Raw genomic sequence first — 18893 nt, forward strand, 5'->3', positions numbered from 1 at the left:
TTGCTCCAATCTAGGCAGGTTAAAACAACTCCACCCATTACATTATTTATGTATTTATTTATCTGTATCCTGCCTTTTGCCCAGTGCTGGGCCTCAAGGTGGCCTTAGAAAATGTAAAACAAAAATTTTAAAACCTATGAATAGAAATATACAAAAGTTAAAAAAATATTCCTATATTAAAACATTTAAAATATATGACAATTTAAAAAGTCCTTAGCACAGATAGAGGCCCAGATTAATCGCCAAAGGCCTAATGGAACAGAAATGTTTTTGCCTGCCTCCGAAACCACATCAAGGAGGGTAGCCAGTCTAGCTTCCCTGGGAAGAGAGTTCCAGAGCACTGGAGCAGCCACCAAGAAGGCCCTCTCCTGTGTTCCCTGTGATGATGGTGGGACTGAAAGAAGGGCTTCCCTGTAACCAGCCCCCGGTCAACACTCTGGCTGCAGCTCTTTGAACCAACTGAAGTTTCCGAACACTCTTTAAAGGCAGCCCCATGTAGAGCGCATTACAACAATCCAATCGGGATGTAACTAAGACATGTGTCACGATGGCCAATTCTGACATCTCTACAAATGGGCACAGCTGGCGCACTAGCTTAACTGTGCAAATGCACTCCTGGCCACAGCTGAAACTTGGCATCCAGGCTCAGGGCAGAATCCAGAAGTACACCCAAACTGCGGACCTGTGTCTTCAGGGGGAGTGTAACCCCATCCAGCACAAGATGAATCCCTATTCCCTGATCTGCCTTTTGACTGATCAGGAGCACCCATCTTGTCTGGATTAAGCTTCAATTTGTTCACCCACATCCAGTCCATTACTGCTGACAGACACCAGCTTAGCACAGAAACCGCTTCCATTTTATGTGGTAGAATCCTTTTTTTTTCCCTTTTTTTTTTTTACTCATGGACCTTTAGGCAGAAGTAAAACTATATTGGCAAAATTTGGTGCAAGATGGAAAACTAAAAGTGCAGGTGAGATTAAGTATTTTCTATACAGGATACAAGGAGATTGGGGAACTTTTAAAAAAGAAACAAACAGGCATAGCCATTTTATCCTCATCAGAATATACCAGATTTATTGGAATGATGAGCAAACTTGAAATTTTAGAGATTTGGCATTTTCCAATTAGCACTAGCTGACCTAATCATTAAAACACACATACAAGAGGATTTTGATGAAATATAAACCCCTTTTGAAGCATGACAGTGCACAAAAAGACTGGGCATGTGCTTCACTACAAACCATGTAAAAAACAGTTAAGGGGATCCTTTAAAATAGACAACTTTGGGGGCGGAGCTTGGCAGCCATGGAGGCGGCGGGGATTTTCTGATTCTCTAACCGGTCTTGCCGGAAAAGAACAATTATCTCCTTATTAAAGGGTATAAATCTTTAAACAACACGACGGAAAAGGACTATGAATGTTAACTGATTAATTTGCTGATGTTGGAAAAAGCTGGAAGAGATAAGGTGAGGCCGGTTGGAAGGTTTTTACGCGGCTGTGAAAGTGAAACCTGACTGCTGTATTTGGCTGTTGCGACGATAGTTAAAGCAGTGAAGGGTTTGTTTTTGTTAGACGCAGACTTGATTTATAGTGAGTCTCACTTCTTATCTTCTAATACAAAGTGGAAAGACTGTAGAATTGGCTCTATAAAGAGGAAAGTAATGCAGATGAAGCTTGTTGTAGTTAACATCGGCTGTGAGTGAAGGGGGGGCAACGGAAGTGTGTCAGCAGCGTTCAGTGAGGGGGTGAACTGTTTACAATCTGCGGATTGTTGATGACTTGTTGAGGCCCCCTCTAGTGAATGCTGTTTTGATATTGGAGGTCAATTTCCCCCCCCCCCTGAGAAGAAAGAGTGACTAATATGCAGAAAACAAGCTAATAGATATGAACTGTTAACAAAGAGAGCCGAAGCTAAAGATTTATACCCTATGTCTAACATCAAGAAAAGGTTTAAGAAAGAGTGGAAAAGGTTAAATATACAGAAAAAGCGACCAAGCAACCATAACCTCTCCCATTTGGAAATTCCAGTCTCTGAAGGAGAGCAGGAAGACGAAGACACAGACCCAGTTTTTTTAGACACAGAGCCAAAAAACAAACAAACCCATGGCTGAAGGGGGAAAAGCAACTGGCAGTCAGCCACCCTCTTTAGTGGAAATTAAAGCTGCAATTGCAGAGAACAACACAGTCATTTTTTAAAAAATGGATCAGCAAATGGATATTTTTAGACAACAAATGCGTGTGCTGGCTGATAAGACGGCAGAGAACTCAAAAGCCACAAATATCAAAAGCCACAAATATCAAAATCAACAAATATTCAATTTAAAGATTATGAATTAAGACTGATAGCCTTGGAGGATCAATCTCGTCGATCATCAATTCGAATAAAACAGCTAAAGCAAACACAAGGAGAAGATCTAAGAGAAATCATTCTGAATTGGTTCAAAGAGCTGATGCCTGACCTACAAATAGATGGATCGGATATAGATCATGTTCACCGTGGGGGGGGGGGGGGGCAAAACTACAAAGGGACTAGAGACATTTTGGTGAAATTTGGTAATTATTATAAAAAAGAGCAAGTTATGAAAGAATTGAGATCTATGGCCCAGTTGCAGTATAAAGGCAAAGCAGTGCAAATTTATAATGATCTTTCTCAGCACACATTAAATTGGAGACGCAGTATTAAACCAATAACTGAAATACTGGTGAAGAACAAAATTCCATATTCGTGGGGTTATCCTGTTTTTCTAAGATTTACACACAGTGGGGGGGAACACAGAGTAACCTCACTGGATCAAGGCAAAGAGTTGCTGAAGAGGCTGGGTCTGTATGGAGAAGCAAGTGGGACTGGAACGGGTGGGGGGGAATGAGGCTGGGACATCTGGGGTGTAATAGAACTGTTAATCATATTATGAGATAATTGTAGACAGAAATGTTAAACATAGAAACCTTGCCGGCCAGGTGCAGCACTGCCTCCCCCCCTCCCTTTAAAGTTAATGGCTGGAGTATTAGACTCACAGGGATGTGGGGGGGAACAGAGTGGGGGATGAGGAGGGGGGAAGGTAGGAGGGAAGGGGTGGGGTAAGGGGGTGGGGGGTAGTTGTATGGAGTTTGTGTTTTTATGTAAGTAAATTTGAGTTGCAGAGCACAAGGGATCGGAAGAGACTTCAAAAGGGTGAATATGGATAAAAAGATAAAAGTATCAACACTCAATGTTAAAGGTTTGGGGGCAGTCGTGAAAAGGAGGAGAATAGAACAAATGTTTAATAAAGAAGGTTCGGATATTATAATGGTGCAAGAAACACACCAAGGCTCCGAGAATGCGAATATGATAAAATTAAAGTGGTTAGCTTATTATGAAAAGTCATTAGGGACTTATTATGAAAAGTCATTAGTCATTTTCAAAAAAAAATGGAGTGGCCACTTTGATCTCAAAAAAAAGTGGGTTTATATTAGAAGAAACAAAAAAGGACGATAGTGGCAGATATCTTATGTTAAAAGGTAAAATTGAAGGGAAGGTATATACGCTAATTAATGTGTATGCCCCAAATGAGAGACATAGAGAGTTTTTTATAAAGTTATTTAAAGAAATAGAAGAATTCAAGGAGGGGTATGTTATATTAGCTGGGGACTTTAATATGGTTATGGATAATAGATGGGACAGGTCGAATCCCACTAATGTTGAAAAGAGGAATAATATAACTATATTGAATAAATTAGTAAAAGAAAATGATTATTCAGATTCTTGGCGTTTACTCAATGGGATTAAGCCTGGGTTTTCATATTTTTCCCCAGATCATCATACATACTCCAGGATAGATTATATATTTGTCTCAAAAGATTTTGCAACGAAGATTTGTAAAATGGAAATGGGGGTAATAAAAGTAACTGATCATGCCTTGTTAAGTTTAGAATTTGCAGTCAAGAAGAACTATAAAGAGGCATATAGATGGAAGTTGAATACAAAAATACTGAAATATAATAAAGTGGTAGAGAAAATCCAGAAGGAATTGTCGGAGTCATGGGAAATTAATGAAAAGGGAGGAACAGCTGGGTCAGTCGTTTGGGACACCATGAAGGCTGTAGTAAGAGGAATTTGTATTAGAGAGATGTGTAGCTTAAAAAGACAACAACGTGCAGAGCAGGAAAAGTTGGAGATAGAAATTAGAAATCTGGAGGAAGAATATTGGCAAGGTAAAAATAAATATAAATTAGTAGAAATACAAGCTAAGAAGAAACAATTAGAAAATTTAAATTTAGAGGAGGTTCAAAAGAATTTAATATATATGAAAAGGGAATATTTTGAAAATAGTAATAAGAATTCTAGGTTGCTGGCCAGACTCACACAAAAAGAAAAAGGAAGGAATGGGATAGAAGTATTGAAGGATAATCGAGGGAATTATTGTCACATAATGAAAGATAAAATAAAAATTTTCCAGGAATTTTATCAGGAACTATATAAGGGTAAAGAAATTCAACAAGAAAAGGTGGAGGAATATATTGGAAGGTATATAAAGAACGGAATAAAATCAGAATATAAAGAGCTAATGGAGAAGGTAATAACTCAAAGAGAAGTTGAAGATGTAATTGATAATTTGAAAGTTGGTAAATCACCGGGAGCAGATGGTTTGGGACCAGAATATTATAAAGTTTTCAAAGAATTTTTAGTTCCAAAATTACTGAAACTTTATAATATGATATTATTAGGAGAGAAGATACCTGAATCATGGGAACACTCATTGATAATTTTAATTCCAAAACCAGATAAAGACCTGACTAGTCCTGATTCTTACAGACCTATCTCGTTAATAAATCAAGATGCAAAAATTTTCTCATCTATTATGGCTAAACGGTTAAATAAATTTATATCAGAATACATAGGAGAAGATCAATATGGATTTGTGGCAGGAAGGCAGATGCATAGTTTAGTGGGAAGAGTTTTAAACGTAATAAATGTAATAAAAAAATCAAATATTAAGGCAGGAATTATGGCATTGGATATTTTTAAGGCCTTTGATTGTGTGAACTGGCAGGCATTAAAGATTATTGTAGATAAATTGGGATTTGGAAATAAATTTAAAAATATAATAGAACAGTTATATTCCCAAAATACAGCTGTAGTGGTGGTAAACGATGGACTCACTGAAAAGATACGACTAGCCAGAGGTACAAGACAAGGATGTCCGCTCTCGCCGGTCCTGTTTGTAATGGTTATGGAAGTATTGGCGAAGGCACTAAGGGAGGATGAAGAGTTAGAAGGAATTGGAGAGGTAAGGGAAATAAAGTTAAATATGTTTGTGGATGACACCTTATTGGCCATTAAGAACCCAATAAGAAAAATAGAAAGAATCAAATATTAGTTGAGGGAATTTGAAGAAATTACAGGGTTAAGAATAAATTGGTCTAAATCAGAGATGATGCTGTTTAATTATACTAAGAAGGAAGAAGGAATGGGAACATAAGGGAATAGAAATGAGAGTTAAGGAGGAGATTAAATATTTGGGAATCAAAATTACAAAAAATTTAGAGAATCTTGAAAAGGAAAATTTAATGAGGTTAAAGAAAGAGGTATTAGAGAAATTGGAGAAATATAAAAGACTAAATTTATCTTGGTTTGGAAGAATAGCTTTAATAAAAATGAAGATTTTAGCTAAAATTAATTTTGTGTTTAGGATGTTACCAATAAAAATATCAGAAACTGAGATAAAAAGTTGGCAAAATATTATTAATAAATATTGTAATGGAGAAAAGAGAGTAAGAGTGAATAAAAATAATTGGTATCTAAGCCAAAAAAAGGGTGGATTGGGTCTCCCAAATATAAAATTATACTACGCAGCAAATAGATTAAGATATATTGTAGAAGCAATTATAGGAGTAGGAGATTTACATTGGATGGAAGAAAAAACTATAAGTAATGTAGAGATGAGTTTGGATAATGTCTTTTTTAAAGATGGAGGGAGAAAGTGGGTTGGAAGTATAGATAATCCACTCCTGAGGACTCAATGGGAAATTTGGAGTAAATTTAAAGGGAAGTTGCTTCCGAGCAACTCTCCCTTAGCACCGATAATAATGTTAAAGAATTTCCCAGAGGATCTGAAGGGTAGATTATGTAAAATATTAAAAGAGAAAAGTAAAATGAAACTAAAGGATTGGTTAAGAGATATAAAAACAAGAGAAGATATGGAAAAATTGTTAAAGGAGAAAAAATTATCCTGGTTAGAATATGGGCAATTAGAACAATGGAATAAAAAGTGGATTAAAGATAATAGAGTTTGCAGAAAGATGACGAAGTTTGAAGAGTTAATAGTAAATAAGGAAAAAGGTAAAGGAGGTAGTATAGTTTTAAAAGGGTTAATGAGTGAAATATATAAAATATTGTTAGAAAAGGAGTTTAGAGAGAACTCAGAGAAAATGGTATGGGAGTCAGATTTGAAGGTACAAATAGGGCGACAGAGATGGGAGGGACTATGGAAACAAAGAGTGTTGAGAAGTTTGTCAGTGAGAATAAAGGAGAACTATTTTAAAATTTTGTGGAGGTGGTACCTAACCCCGATTAGATTGAATAAGATAAATAATCAGCATTCAGCAAATTGTTGGAGAGGTTGTGGGGGAAAAGGAACGTATTTACATATGTGGTGGCAATGCAAATATGTACAAAGATTATGGAAGATGGTGTTTTTAGAAATTGAAAAAATAGTGGGAATGAAAATAGAACAAACACCAAAGATTGCATTACTGTCACTATTTGAAGATATAAAGTGTGGAAAAGAAACTATAGAGTTGATATTGAGTTTGCTGGTTGCAGCACGATTGATGGTAGCTAGGAACTGGAAGATTCAAGGGGAATATTCTATTGAAGAATGGTATAAAGAAGTATGGGATATAGCCATTAATGATAAATTGACATGTAATATTAAGTGGAGAAAAGGCGTAACTAAAATAAATGAGTTTGAAGGAATCTGGAAACAGTTCCTAATATTTGTGTTTACTAAGGGAAGTGGGAAACCACCAGCAGAGGAAACGATTAGATTTTGGACTCAGGAATAGATCCCGAGGTGGGGGGTGCACTTTTATGTTAAGAATGATTATGTTGTAGTATGATAATGTATAGGTAATACTTATTCAACATATATGTACTCAACATTTATTCAATATGTATGTAGCAGTTGTTTGATGTTTTTTTTATTATCATTATTATTGTAATGTTGTATGTTTATATAGTGTAGAAAATAAAAATATAAAAAAAAATAGACAACTTTAAATGAGACATTAGCTAAGATGCTAATGTCCTATAGCCAACCTTCTGTTATATGGGCTTAAGTGGCAATGGAAAATTGCTTGGTAGTTCTCTGCTATACATTACAAGAGAAATGGAATAACAGCTGTGATTGGGTCTGGACTAGTGTCTGAGCAGGAAATGGAGGCAATTTATCAAAACCTCAGGATGTCAGTGACAAAAAGCTACCACTTTGCAGTTGTACAAGAATGCGTTCAAAGCAGCACTTTGCTACTGTTATTCCACTTTTATTACATACTTTTTAATTACATTTCTTACATTGTTATCACAAGGATTTTATTCCCACAATCTTGTGAAGTGGGTTAGTCTGAAATAAAGTAACTGGCAGAAGTGGGATTACTGGCCATGTGGGGAACCCATGTCTTCCTGGTCGAAGTCTGACACTATCCAATACACGCCATACTGTGACTGCCATCCATCAGAAGCAGCACTTTATTTTTCATTTTCTCCTCTGAAAAATAAAGCCCCAGAGAGCATATTACCAAACAGAGATTCACAACATTATTTGTGGGCTCTCTAGTGGGCTCTCCCACACTAGAGACACTATTTGTTGGCTCTCCCACACTAGAGACATTCAAGAGGCAGCTGGACAACCATCTGTCAGGGATGCTGTAGGGTGGATTCCTGCATTGAGCAGGGGGTTGGACTCGATGGCCTTGTAGGCCCCTTCCAACTCTGCTTTTCTATGATTCTATGACGCTATGATTTTAATTAGCTATCAATAAAAGACTCTCTAATATTGCTGATATCCTGCATTGTAATATTTGTACTGTATGTTTTTAATGTATTCTACATGGGCCAGAGAACTTTGGTTATTAAGTGGTTATTTTGTGAACCACCTAGAGAGCTTCAGCTACTGAGCAGTACAGAAATGCAATAAATAAATAAATAAAAAGCAGTTTAAAAGTATAGTAAATAAATAAAAATATAACCTTAAAGGCAGTGTTTGGTGTGTCAGGATAAAATAATTATGACAGCATACTAGAAAACTACTTCCATTTTTAAAAGCCAAATAAAAAATGTGTCTCACTGGAATCTGATCTGTTTTACAGCTTTGGGGACTTGTTTTCATAACTGCTAATTCATGGTGTCCTTGGTCATGTAAAGAAGGCCTTCAAGAGTGAACAACACAATTTTGGACCTCACCATTGGTGGCCAACCAATCAGAACTGAATTCTGAATATATTTACGCCAAGCCCTGCTCGATGAGATCAACGGAGCATCCTGTGTCTCAGGGAAGCTCTTAAGCAGGACATTAAAGGCAATTAACTGAAAATTTAATTATCTCCTTTTGAGACCATCAAAATGAATGGACGTGATCACATCCTATGGTAGCAAATTCCATAAATCACTTGCCAATTTCATTGCCTGAGTTCTACTGTTATGAGAATTACTTTTTTCTATCCCCCTTTTTTTATAAACCTTTATCATGTCCCCCCATATAGGCAACCCAATGCATATTCCAATGGAACTTATTGCTAGGAAAGTGGATAAAGGATTGCAGCCTAACTTCAATCCTATACCCACTTAACTGGCAGTAAGCCAGGATCATGCCCCCTGCACTGTATCTCATCTATGCATGTTTCAGGTTCTACCTATGCAGTCCTGCACATGTGCAGGTTCCAACATGTGATCTGTCCTCTGGAAAAAAGGAAAGGTACAGATTTCAGGTTCATCATATTGTGGTATATGCACATAGACTCCTGTGTACATACAGGATGATACCTTGAACACATTTGCTGGGCACAAAATGGGTAAAGGACCAGGATCGATCTCTCTCTCAATCTCTCTCTCTCTCTCTCACACACACACACACGTGTGTGTGTGTGTGTGTGTGTGTGTGCATGTAACAAGGACCTACTGCACAGGCCTAGTGACACAAGGGGCAGAATTGAAGGAAAAAGTGACTAGTAAGGGAGAGGATATAGAAACAAGGCCTAAACATAGGTTCCATAAAAATGAAGGCCAAAGGACTAACTTGCAGATGCTGTTCCTTAGAAGTTTCTGGGAAGACCATTTCACCTCAAGCTTTTAAAAAAAAATCCTTAAGACTAAAGTCTGACCGTAAAGTTTAAAAACAAGAGGGCTCAGAAAACATTAAGAACAAAAAACTCGAACTGCTTCAGAGAGAGCTTTTTGGTTCAAACCTAGCTACGCTTCTTCTACGCTTTCATTTTTTTTAATCTTTCACTGATAACAACTGTTCATCACAATTCCTTCTGCATCTGTAATCAACATTCTGAGCATTCATGTGAAGCATTTAAGCTGCAATCCTATGAGGGTATCCCAGGAATTGGAGAATTTTACAGTTCTCCCCCACCAATGGCAGGGAAAGAAGTCCAACATCGTAGCGCACAAAAAGGAGGTATTCCAGGGGAGAGGCTGTTGATCCATTGGAAGTGGCATCAAGGGGACAGAAACAGTTTAAGCAAGGGAAAAAGGGGAAAAGAAAGGATTGATAACACTGCTCCCGCCTCCCTTCCTTCCAACTTGGCCAGAAGGGCTTTGGATAAGGAGGTTCCTCTATCTTTGTGTCGCCCCACCCCCACTGAGAGGCTTGCTCTGTCCATCATTCAAACTTGCCTGGTTTGGGACTCAGGTGGCTCTGGGTGGGTTTTGGGTTGGAAATGTTTGGGGTTCAAACCCTACAGGAGAGTGCCTATATTAAGACTGTTTGCCTTTCCCCTTCAGCAGAGGACAACCCAGCACCACCGTATTTACCCTAAAGTGGGGGATTATTTTATACATAAGTAATAAGTTTTGAGAACTGGGATTTTTGAAAAGCAGATTTTTCTCTGCCATTCTGAGTCAGCAGAGTTCAAGCTTTAGCCACACCTGCTCTCTAAAAGTGGCTTTTAAAACTTTGCAATCATGTTTTCTCTTCACTTTTTATTTTCACTACATCATATTTACACTGAAAAATGAAATTAATTCAGAGGTCCATAGGTTAAAACAATTTTTAATAATTTTACACAGGATACATTTTATAGAATTTGAAATAATAAAACAAAGCTAGGAAGTTTGTAAATAAAGTGAAACTGAACAGGCAAAATGATTCTGGAAAATTTATTTGAGAAAATGTAACATGCATTTCTTCTGATCTCCAGTAATATTACTATTCCATAGACTGCTCAAAAAGTCAAGGCTTCCAACAAATTAACAGATTGAAAATTAGCTGCCAGTCACTGCAGTATAATACAGAATTTGATTTTAAAATCTACCTTTTAATATTACCTAGTAATATTTTCTAGAGACAACTATAGAAATGGAGATGCATTGGTAGTAATTGTTTAGTAGACAGAAATATATTTACAAATAATTTTGTCTAACTTAAGATCGCAATATACCAGCAGTAGTTCCAGTTCTCATAATCTCATTTGTAATCATTTTTTGAGCCACTTCTCGTGACATAAAATCATGCTGAAGCATCTTAAACTGTCGGCGGCGGCTTTCTTCCAACTTCTTCCAGTGATCCTCTTGCTGACATTTCTGTGGAAGCAGAATACGAATATAAAGCCATTCAGTAAGATAATGTATTTTTGCTATCTCATCCACCCAAAAAGGGCACAGAGGGCATCTCCTATTAGAGGTGTAAAAGTGTAGAACAATCTTTGACCCTGTTCAGATGACACACTAAGCCACAGTGGTTAAACATTTTGAGCTAAACATTATGTCTTAGCGTGTTGTGTAAACCATGACTCAGCATGTTGTGTTGCCAAGAAAAAATTCTATACACGGGGTCTAACATTTCGGCACAGTATATACAAATACAAACCCTGGTCTAGAGTGCAGCTTTGCACCTTACTGTATCCATGCACAGAAGTAACCTGCATGTAAGTAATAGCTTGATTCCTTTGTGTAGACTGTAAAGTGTAACTGTCATGCATATACATGCATGAAGAAGCTTTCTTTCTTGCATGTATACAACACTGTGATTTACAAGGATGGATTATCAAATGTTATGATCTATATGCAAAATTTCCTCCATGGATGTGACTTCTTTATTTCCTTATGGGAATCACAGTTGCAAGCAGAGAGAAAAACAGAGGATAACCTAATAAAGCAACTTGAATAGCAAGCAACTTGTTTGCCTTGCTAGTTGCAAGTTTGATAAGCAGTCTTGGCAACACATGTGCTGAAAGCCAGTGTGGTGTAGTGGCAAGATTGTTGGACTAGGAGTTGGGAGATCTGGGTTCTAGTCCCTACTCGACCATGGAAGTTCACTGGGTGACTCTGGGCCAGTCATAGACTCTCAGTCCAACCTACCTCACAGGGTTGTTGTTGTGAGGCTAAGATGGAGGGGAGGCGGATTATGTACACTGCCTTGGGTTCCTTGGAAGAAAAAAAGGCAGAATATAAATGTAGTAAATAAATAAATAAACCCAAGCAGAGGAAATAATTATGCTGGACAGATGTGCTACAGTGATAAATTGGACAGAAGGAAAATCCAACAGAGTGGGGCTAAATAAAAGCTATTCAAGAACTCAGAGTATATATGTCTAGACTTTGTATGGATACATTCAGATTAATTCACTTTTCTGGATTGCCTATATAAATTATCCTTTCACAATACTATTAATTTGGGGATCAGAGTTACTTCATATCTTTACCTATGGATGTGTGAAAATCAATGTATCATATCAGCATTTAAGACTGGCAGAAGCTTTCAGGCAATTCAAGTACTCTTCACCAAGAGATGATTATTTGCTATCAACTACTGGTTATGTAGCCAAAAATTAATGAATGCCATTCCTGCCTATCAGGGGCATTGCTCAGTACTTAAAAGATTCGGGCTCAGGCCCGTGACACAAATTTGTTATGTGACATAGATGCAAATTTAGAATTATTCGAATTTGTTTAAATTTCACTAATCTTAGCAAAAACACTGAAAGAGTGCCTCCGAACATATGCAGAAGCAATGATCTATTACACAGAAGAATTATTCCCCAAACACTCTTCCTCCCCATACACTTAAAGATGATCCCATACACAGCATTCCCTTTTTTAAAATTAAGCACTGACACCTGTTGCAAGAAAATTACAAGCTCACCTGCCTTCTGTTTCCCTCCACCCAAAAGTCCCTCCTCGGTTTTCCAACCTCCAGCCACTCTTCATAAAAATGGACAGGGAGGCCTTCTTCCCTGTCCTTTGTGATGTGCAAATTCTTCTTACCATGAATTAGTGCCAAGACGTCACCAGGGTTAGCCAAGGAGTTTGCTTTCAATAATAGGCCTAAATTATGGGGGGAATTCCTCTCAGCATGTACCAAGTGCCTTTCCCCCACTACTGAAGCTACAATCCATGCAAAAAGGAAAAGCACAAATGGCAAAACATTCATAAGGTTGGGCTAAATGGGCCAGTAGAATAGAGGGGGAAATTTCTGAAGCTTACAGTACTGAACTCACAACTCAGGATTTATTTCTGAGTAAATATGTAGAGGATCAGGCTGCAATTTCCCTGCAAAAGTAAGCTAGGCTGCAATCTTTTGTACACTTTCCTAGGAGTAAGCCCCATTGAACATAATGGGATTTACTCCTGAGTCGACATACACAGGATTGTATAAGCAAGCAGTAGTTATCTTCCCTCGCCCCAATTTACTTCCACTTTTATTAAAACATGCCATTCCATTGCTGGATAAGTGCAACTCCATATGCATCTGGATGAAACTGATTATGTGGCCTCATTTCAATCAGGCTTTCTGCAAGGATAGTTTGACCGAGACTGTTCCGGTCACCTTTGTGGACAACCTACATGGGAAACGGGATGAGGAGAGTTCTGAAAGTTGAAATTAAGAGGCAAAAATGGAGCTATTGCGGAAGAGGACCACAAGCTGCCAATCTTCCACGAAGCTTAAAGGCTGCAGTCCTATGAAGAATTAAGCACACCTAAGGATCAGGCTGACAGCCCAACTAGACATACAGGCCACACAAGTAAAATAGGGCTTCTCCACATGGGGCTTTTGTCCTGTTGGTTACTCATGGAGGTTTGCGGGTCCTTTACATGACATCCTCACCCTCCAGGGCCTTTCTCATATTTTGGGATGATTTCCACGGCTTTATTTGTAGCAGCGGTAATGGGCTATTAAAAAATGGCAGTTTGAATTGATTTTACCTTTTCTGTGAAAATTGGAAGTTGTGCTTTCTCTGTGAAAAGAGGAAGTTTATATGCATTTTCCATCTAATGTCTAGTTTGACCTTCAGGCCAATTATATGCAGAGTTAGGCCTGCAAGGTTTTGTGCCCTGAAAAGATGCAGGGAAGGGGAGATAAAATCAACACATAGCCCTGAGGAAGAGAAGACCCTATTAGCTCATGTTCTGTCCATCCTAAATCTTGGGATTCTCATTGATGAAATACATTTGGGAAACTAATTTTGTCTTTCAGAAATATTTTCAACTAAAAAATTCTTAAGGTTCTAATTCAATACAGAACTCAACACACTTAAAATCATTCTGGATTGCAACCTAAAACAACAGCAAGCATGATCTTCCCCGACCTTACTTTCTCTGACTTCCAAGATCTCCTTGACCCTTCATTGACCTGCAGGGGTGTCATTTTTAAATATTCAGTTTGCATTTTACGTGCCATAGATTTTTCCACAATTTTTTTTTGTAGATCTAAAACTCGTTCATCTTTCAAAATGCCTTCATGATATGAAGCTTTAATTTTCTTTTCCTCCTGCCTGTAAAGCAAATAGGAAAACAAAAAATGTAATTAGGTGGGCAAGGTATACAAACGTTATTACAATTTCAATTTAAAAAGCATGAGCCAGCCAAAATCAAGCACTATAATGGTGAAATCCTACTACAATTCACCACTGTTCTTTTTTACAGTATTCAGAGAATGCCCTTCTCAGTCTTCTCAAACCCACTTTGTCTAGGATAAAACTACAACATTGTTGGCATACAGTAAGAAAGTTTTTGTAGCCAACATGTGCATGATAGACTGAAAATGCTAAGAGCTCAACAATATAATTAACATACAACTTAACAGAAAAGGAGCTAAAATGCAGACTTCTGTTAACACCATTTGTGCATGGAACAAGATTTGTAAGCTGTCCATCTGTGGTACATGACACCTTCAGTCAGGTAATGTTATGTAAACTTTTAATTGGAAAAATATGTATTTTATATATAATTGAAAATTATGTATAATCCCCCCCCCCAAAAAAAATTCTTACAAGAGATTGAATCAAATGCCATTTTGACACTGATGAATACAGAACACTTTCTGGTTGTTTCAAATATGTGCTCTTTTGTTAGAGCAAAGGAATGATCCACACTGGATGTACACTGTTGCTGTCATCCCTAGAAAAATCTAGGGATGACAGCAACAAGAAGCACACGAGATTGAAGAGCAATAGCCAGCTGAAGCAGAAGTGGAGTATGCTGAGGGGAGGAAAGACAATGAAGAGGAAACTCTCTGGAAAAGAGTGACAGTTAGGAGCAGAAGAACTAGAAGGCATTCTGCACCGGTGGAACCATTAGAGTTAAGCAACCGCTTTCAGCTTCTGGAGGATGAGACTGAAGGACAGTTTGCAGAAGAAGTACAGGAGACACCGTGCAACAGTGAACAAGAGGCAGTAGGTAGGTCAACCAAGAAGAAGAGAAGAGTAGTCGTTGTGGGAGACTCCCTGCTGCGTGGGATTGAAACTAGGCATGTGCTCCGCTCCGATTAGGAGCGGAGAAGCAGTAGCGGATTGGCCTGCTCCGCCTTACCCAGAGGCGGAGTAGAAGCGGACCACGGACCCCTAGAAGCAAGGCGAAGAGAAGCGGCCATTTTTCGTAGCTCCTATTTCAGGCGTAGCGCTCTGATCGCCATCTTGAAAACATTTCGCCATAGGATTGCATTGCGGCAAATAATCGCGGATAACTGGGTTGTTTTTTAAGCTATCGTTCTGAAAATTCTTGTGCACAGAGAGTCATGATGGGGGTCATTTTGAGACTACTCTCACCTCTCTGCATCGTGCGGGTTGCGTGCTATATTTTTTAAAAAATCGGGTCAACAAACAGGGACAACGCGGCTCAAACGGCGGTTTTCGGCTTTTTGCCCATAGGATTGCATTGCGGGAAATAATCGGGGATAACTGGGTTGTTTTTTAAGCTATCGTTCTGAAAATTCTTGTGCACAGAGAGTCGTGGATGGGGGTCATTTTGAGACTACTCTTACCTCTCTACGTCGTGCGGGTCACATGCTAGAATTTTTTAAAAATCGGGTCAACAAACGGTTTGGGTTTTCTGTTTTTTTTTGAAGCGATGACAGGCACATTCAACTCCCAATCCTGATGAGAATTGATCTCCTCATGAAGCATCCTCCAATCCCAGCGTTCGAGGGGGGGACTAAGGCAGAGTCATCCTGAGATCTTTGAGCTCTCAGCGTCTTGTGGGTTTAGCGTTTGTTGGGAGAGGGTCTACTTAGCTAGCTGCTGCTGTGTACTTTGGAGATAGATTAGGATTTTAGCTTGGCGCGTGTGTTTGTTTGCTTCTTTCTGACTTTTTGCTTAGTTTGCTCTGTGTTTTTCCCTTACTTTGATTTAATATAAACTTTATTTTTAAATTTTGGAGTGTGTGTTTGTTTGTTTGGTTTGTTTCCCCCCACCCCTCTCTTAAAGCCTGATTGTGTGCACTGCTTTTGTGAAGTGCAACAGCCACAGATTGAGCATTTTGGGGAAAGCATACAAACACTTCTTGTCCCATTTCCCTACATTTAGTAATATTCTTAAACATATTATTATATTCTTATACATGGACACATGGATAAGCTATCATGGTGCCGCGTTTGAGGTTTCTAATGTGCAAATTGACGGAGCTATCGAAAGGGGTGTGAATTAGGGTTATGGGTGGTGCGTTAGAGGTTAGAGACGCGCCAAAAATCAGGGGATGATGGGACTGCCTTGAGTCTGGGCGTCCATGTGGACACATGGATAAGCTGTCCTGGTGCCGAGTTTGAGGTTTCTAAAGTGCAAATTGACGGAGCTATCCCAAGGGGTCTGAATGGGGCGCCCGATTTTCAAAAATTCGCCAAAAATCAGGGGATGATGGGATTTGCTTGAAACTTGGCGTGCGTGTGGACACGTGGATAAGCTTTCATGGTGCCGAGTTTGAGGTTTCTAACTTGAACTGAGAAAACGTTGTATAATTTTTTAGCTTTCAATGCAACCCTATGGGGGGAAAACGGAGCTCCGATCCGGAGCTCCGAGCGGAGCGGAGCGGAAGTGGGCGGAGCGGGGGCGGGGCAAAGCAGCCCACTCCGAAAATGGCGGATCTGCAAGTGAAGCGGAGCGGGGGGTCCGTGCACACCCCTAATTGAAACCCAAGTATGTCGTGAAGACCCATGGACTCGCCAGGTGTGCTGTCTCCCTGGAGCACAGATTAGAGATTTGACTGAAGGGTTACCGAAGCTCATAAAGCCCATGGACACATACCCATTTCTTCTCATCCATGTGGGAACAAATGATGTCGCCAAGCAGAGCTACGAAGAAATCATTTCAGACTTTGAAGCTCTGGGAAGGAAACTGAAGAACTTTGAGGCCCAGATAGTTTTCTCATCCATCCTCCCGGTTCTTGGAAGAGGATTAGAAAGGGAAAGAAAAATACTCCGGATGAACGACTGACTACGAAGGTGGTGCCAACGTGAGAGTTTTGGATTCTGGGACCACGGGCTACGCTACTTGGAACATGGACTGCTGGCAAGGGATGGGTTGCACCTCACAAGGGCTGGAAAGAATGTGTTCGGCCACAGCATGAAGAACTTGATCAGGAGGGCTTTAAACTGAATCTTATGGGGGCGGGAGACGTAAACCTCGAGGCAACAATGGATGAAAGCCAAGGCACCACAGTACAGAGAACAGCTCCAATAGTGCCCCAAAATAGTGTCCACAACAATGTAGGAACAAAGGCAGACTATAAAACACATGGTCTTTGATGACTATATACTAATGCCCAGAACATGGGAAACAAACAGAACGAACTTGAACTCTTATTACATGAAGGCAAATACGACTTGATAGGTATAACTGAAACTTGGTGGGATGACTCCCATGACTGGAATAAAGCAATTGAAGGATATAACTTGTTCAAAAAGAACAGAAGAAATAGAAAGGGAGGTGGAGTTGCACTATATGTTAAAAATACCTATCCCTGCACAGAAATACAGGCGGATCAGACTGGGAGCCCCATCGAGAGCATCTGGATTAAAATAAATGGGGCAAGGAATAAAAAGAACATGATAATCAGAGTGTACTACCAACCACCCAATCAAGGAGAAGATGAGGATGAAACTTTTGAGAAGCAAATTGCCAGTGTTTCAAGGAAGTGTAATGTAGTAGTGATGGGGGACTTCAATTACCCTGATATCTGTTGGGAGACAAATACTGCCAAAAGCGGCCCTTCCAAGAAATTCCTGACATGTGTGGGTGATAATTTTCTCCTACAGAAAGTGGAGGAAGGAACTAGAGGATCAGCAATCCTTGACTTGATATTGACCAATAGGGATGACTTAGTGGATAAAGTGGCAGTTACGGGAACTCTGGGGGAATGTGACCACGTCATACTTGAATTCTTGATTATGAAGGAGACAAAAGTTGAGTGTAGCCATACACGTACTCTGGATTTTAGGAAAGCTCATTTTAATAAACTCAGAACTATAATAAGTAAGGTCCCATGGCAAATGAGCCTAATGAGAAAAGGAGTGCAGGATGGGTGGGAGTATTTAAAAAAGGAAATTTTAAAGGCACAGTTACAAACAATTCCAACAAGGAGAAAAGATAGAAGACAACAGAGGAAACCAATGTGGCTCCACAAAAAGCTTAGAGATGACCTGAAAACAAAAAGGGATACATATAGGAAGTGGAAGGAAGGCCAGGCTACAAAAGAAGAGTACAGACAAGTGGCACAGAAGTGCCGAAATGGCATCAGGAAGGCTAAAGCTCAGAATGAGCTGAGATTAGCGAGGGATGCTAAAAGCAATAAAAAGGGTTTCTTCAGATATGTGAGTAGTAAAAGACAGAGGAAAGAAATGGTGGTTCAACTGCTTAATGAGGATGGCAAATTGATAACAGATGACAAAGAAAAGGCTGAAGTGTTCAATTCCTACTTTGCCTCAGTCTTCTCCCAAAAGCGGGTCTATGACCCCCCTGGAAAAAGTGAAGGAGAAGTTGAAGGGGCAGGATTGCAGTTTGAGATTGATAAACAAATGGTCAAAGAACACCTAATTTCCTTGAATGAGTTCAAATCTCCAGGGCCCGATAAACTGCATCCTAGAGTAATGAAGGAGCTAGCGGAAGAACTCTCAGAACCTTTGTCTATTATCTTTGCAAAATCATGGAAGACGGATGAGGTGCCAGACGACTGGAGGAGGGCTAACGTTGTCCCTATCTTCAAAAAGGGCAAAAAGGAGGAACCAGTCAGTCTGACATCCATCCCTGGGGAAATTCTGGAGCAGATGATAAAGAAGTCAATCTGTAAACACCTTGAAATCAATGCGGTGATCACTAGAAGCCAACATGGATTTGTCAAGAACAAATCCTGTCAGACAAATTTTATCTCATTTTTTGATAAGGTAACCTCCCTTGTGGACTGTGGGAATGCTGTGGACGTCAT

The 18893-nt window shown here is 39.3% G+C and overlaps 1 protein-coding gene across 1 annotated transcript in view; it reads right to left on the reverse strand.

Annotated features, from left to right (window-relative positions):
- Window positions 1-10347: 10347 nt before the first annotated feature.
- Window positions 10348-18893, reverse strand: part of CFAP99 (cilia and flagella associated protein 99) — a 118319-nt gene continuing 109773 nt past the window's right edge. Inside the window, exons 14-16 of the mRNA XM_063125899.1 lie at window positions 13795-13975; window positions 10517-10784; window positions 10348-10470 (exon numbers count right to left, since the gene is read on the reverse strand). Coding sequence (XP_062981969.1) covers window positions 10626-10784; window positions 13795-13975 — 340 coding nt within the window. The 3' untranslated portion in view covers window positions 10348-10470; window positions 10517-10625. The remainder of the gene's footprint in view (window positions 10471-10516; window positions 10785-13794; window positions 13976-18893) is intronic.

This window comes from Elgaria multicarinata, chromosome 5, assembly GCF_023053635.1.
Source record: "Elgaria multicarinata webbii isolate HBS135686 ecotype San Diego chromosome 5, rElgMul1.1.pri, whole genome shotgun sequence".
NCBI classification, from domain to species: Eukaryota; Metazoa; Chordata; class Lepidosauria; order Squamata; family Anguidae; genus Elgaria; species Elgaria multicarinata.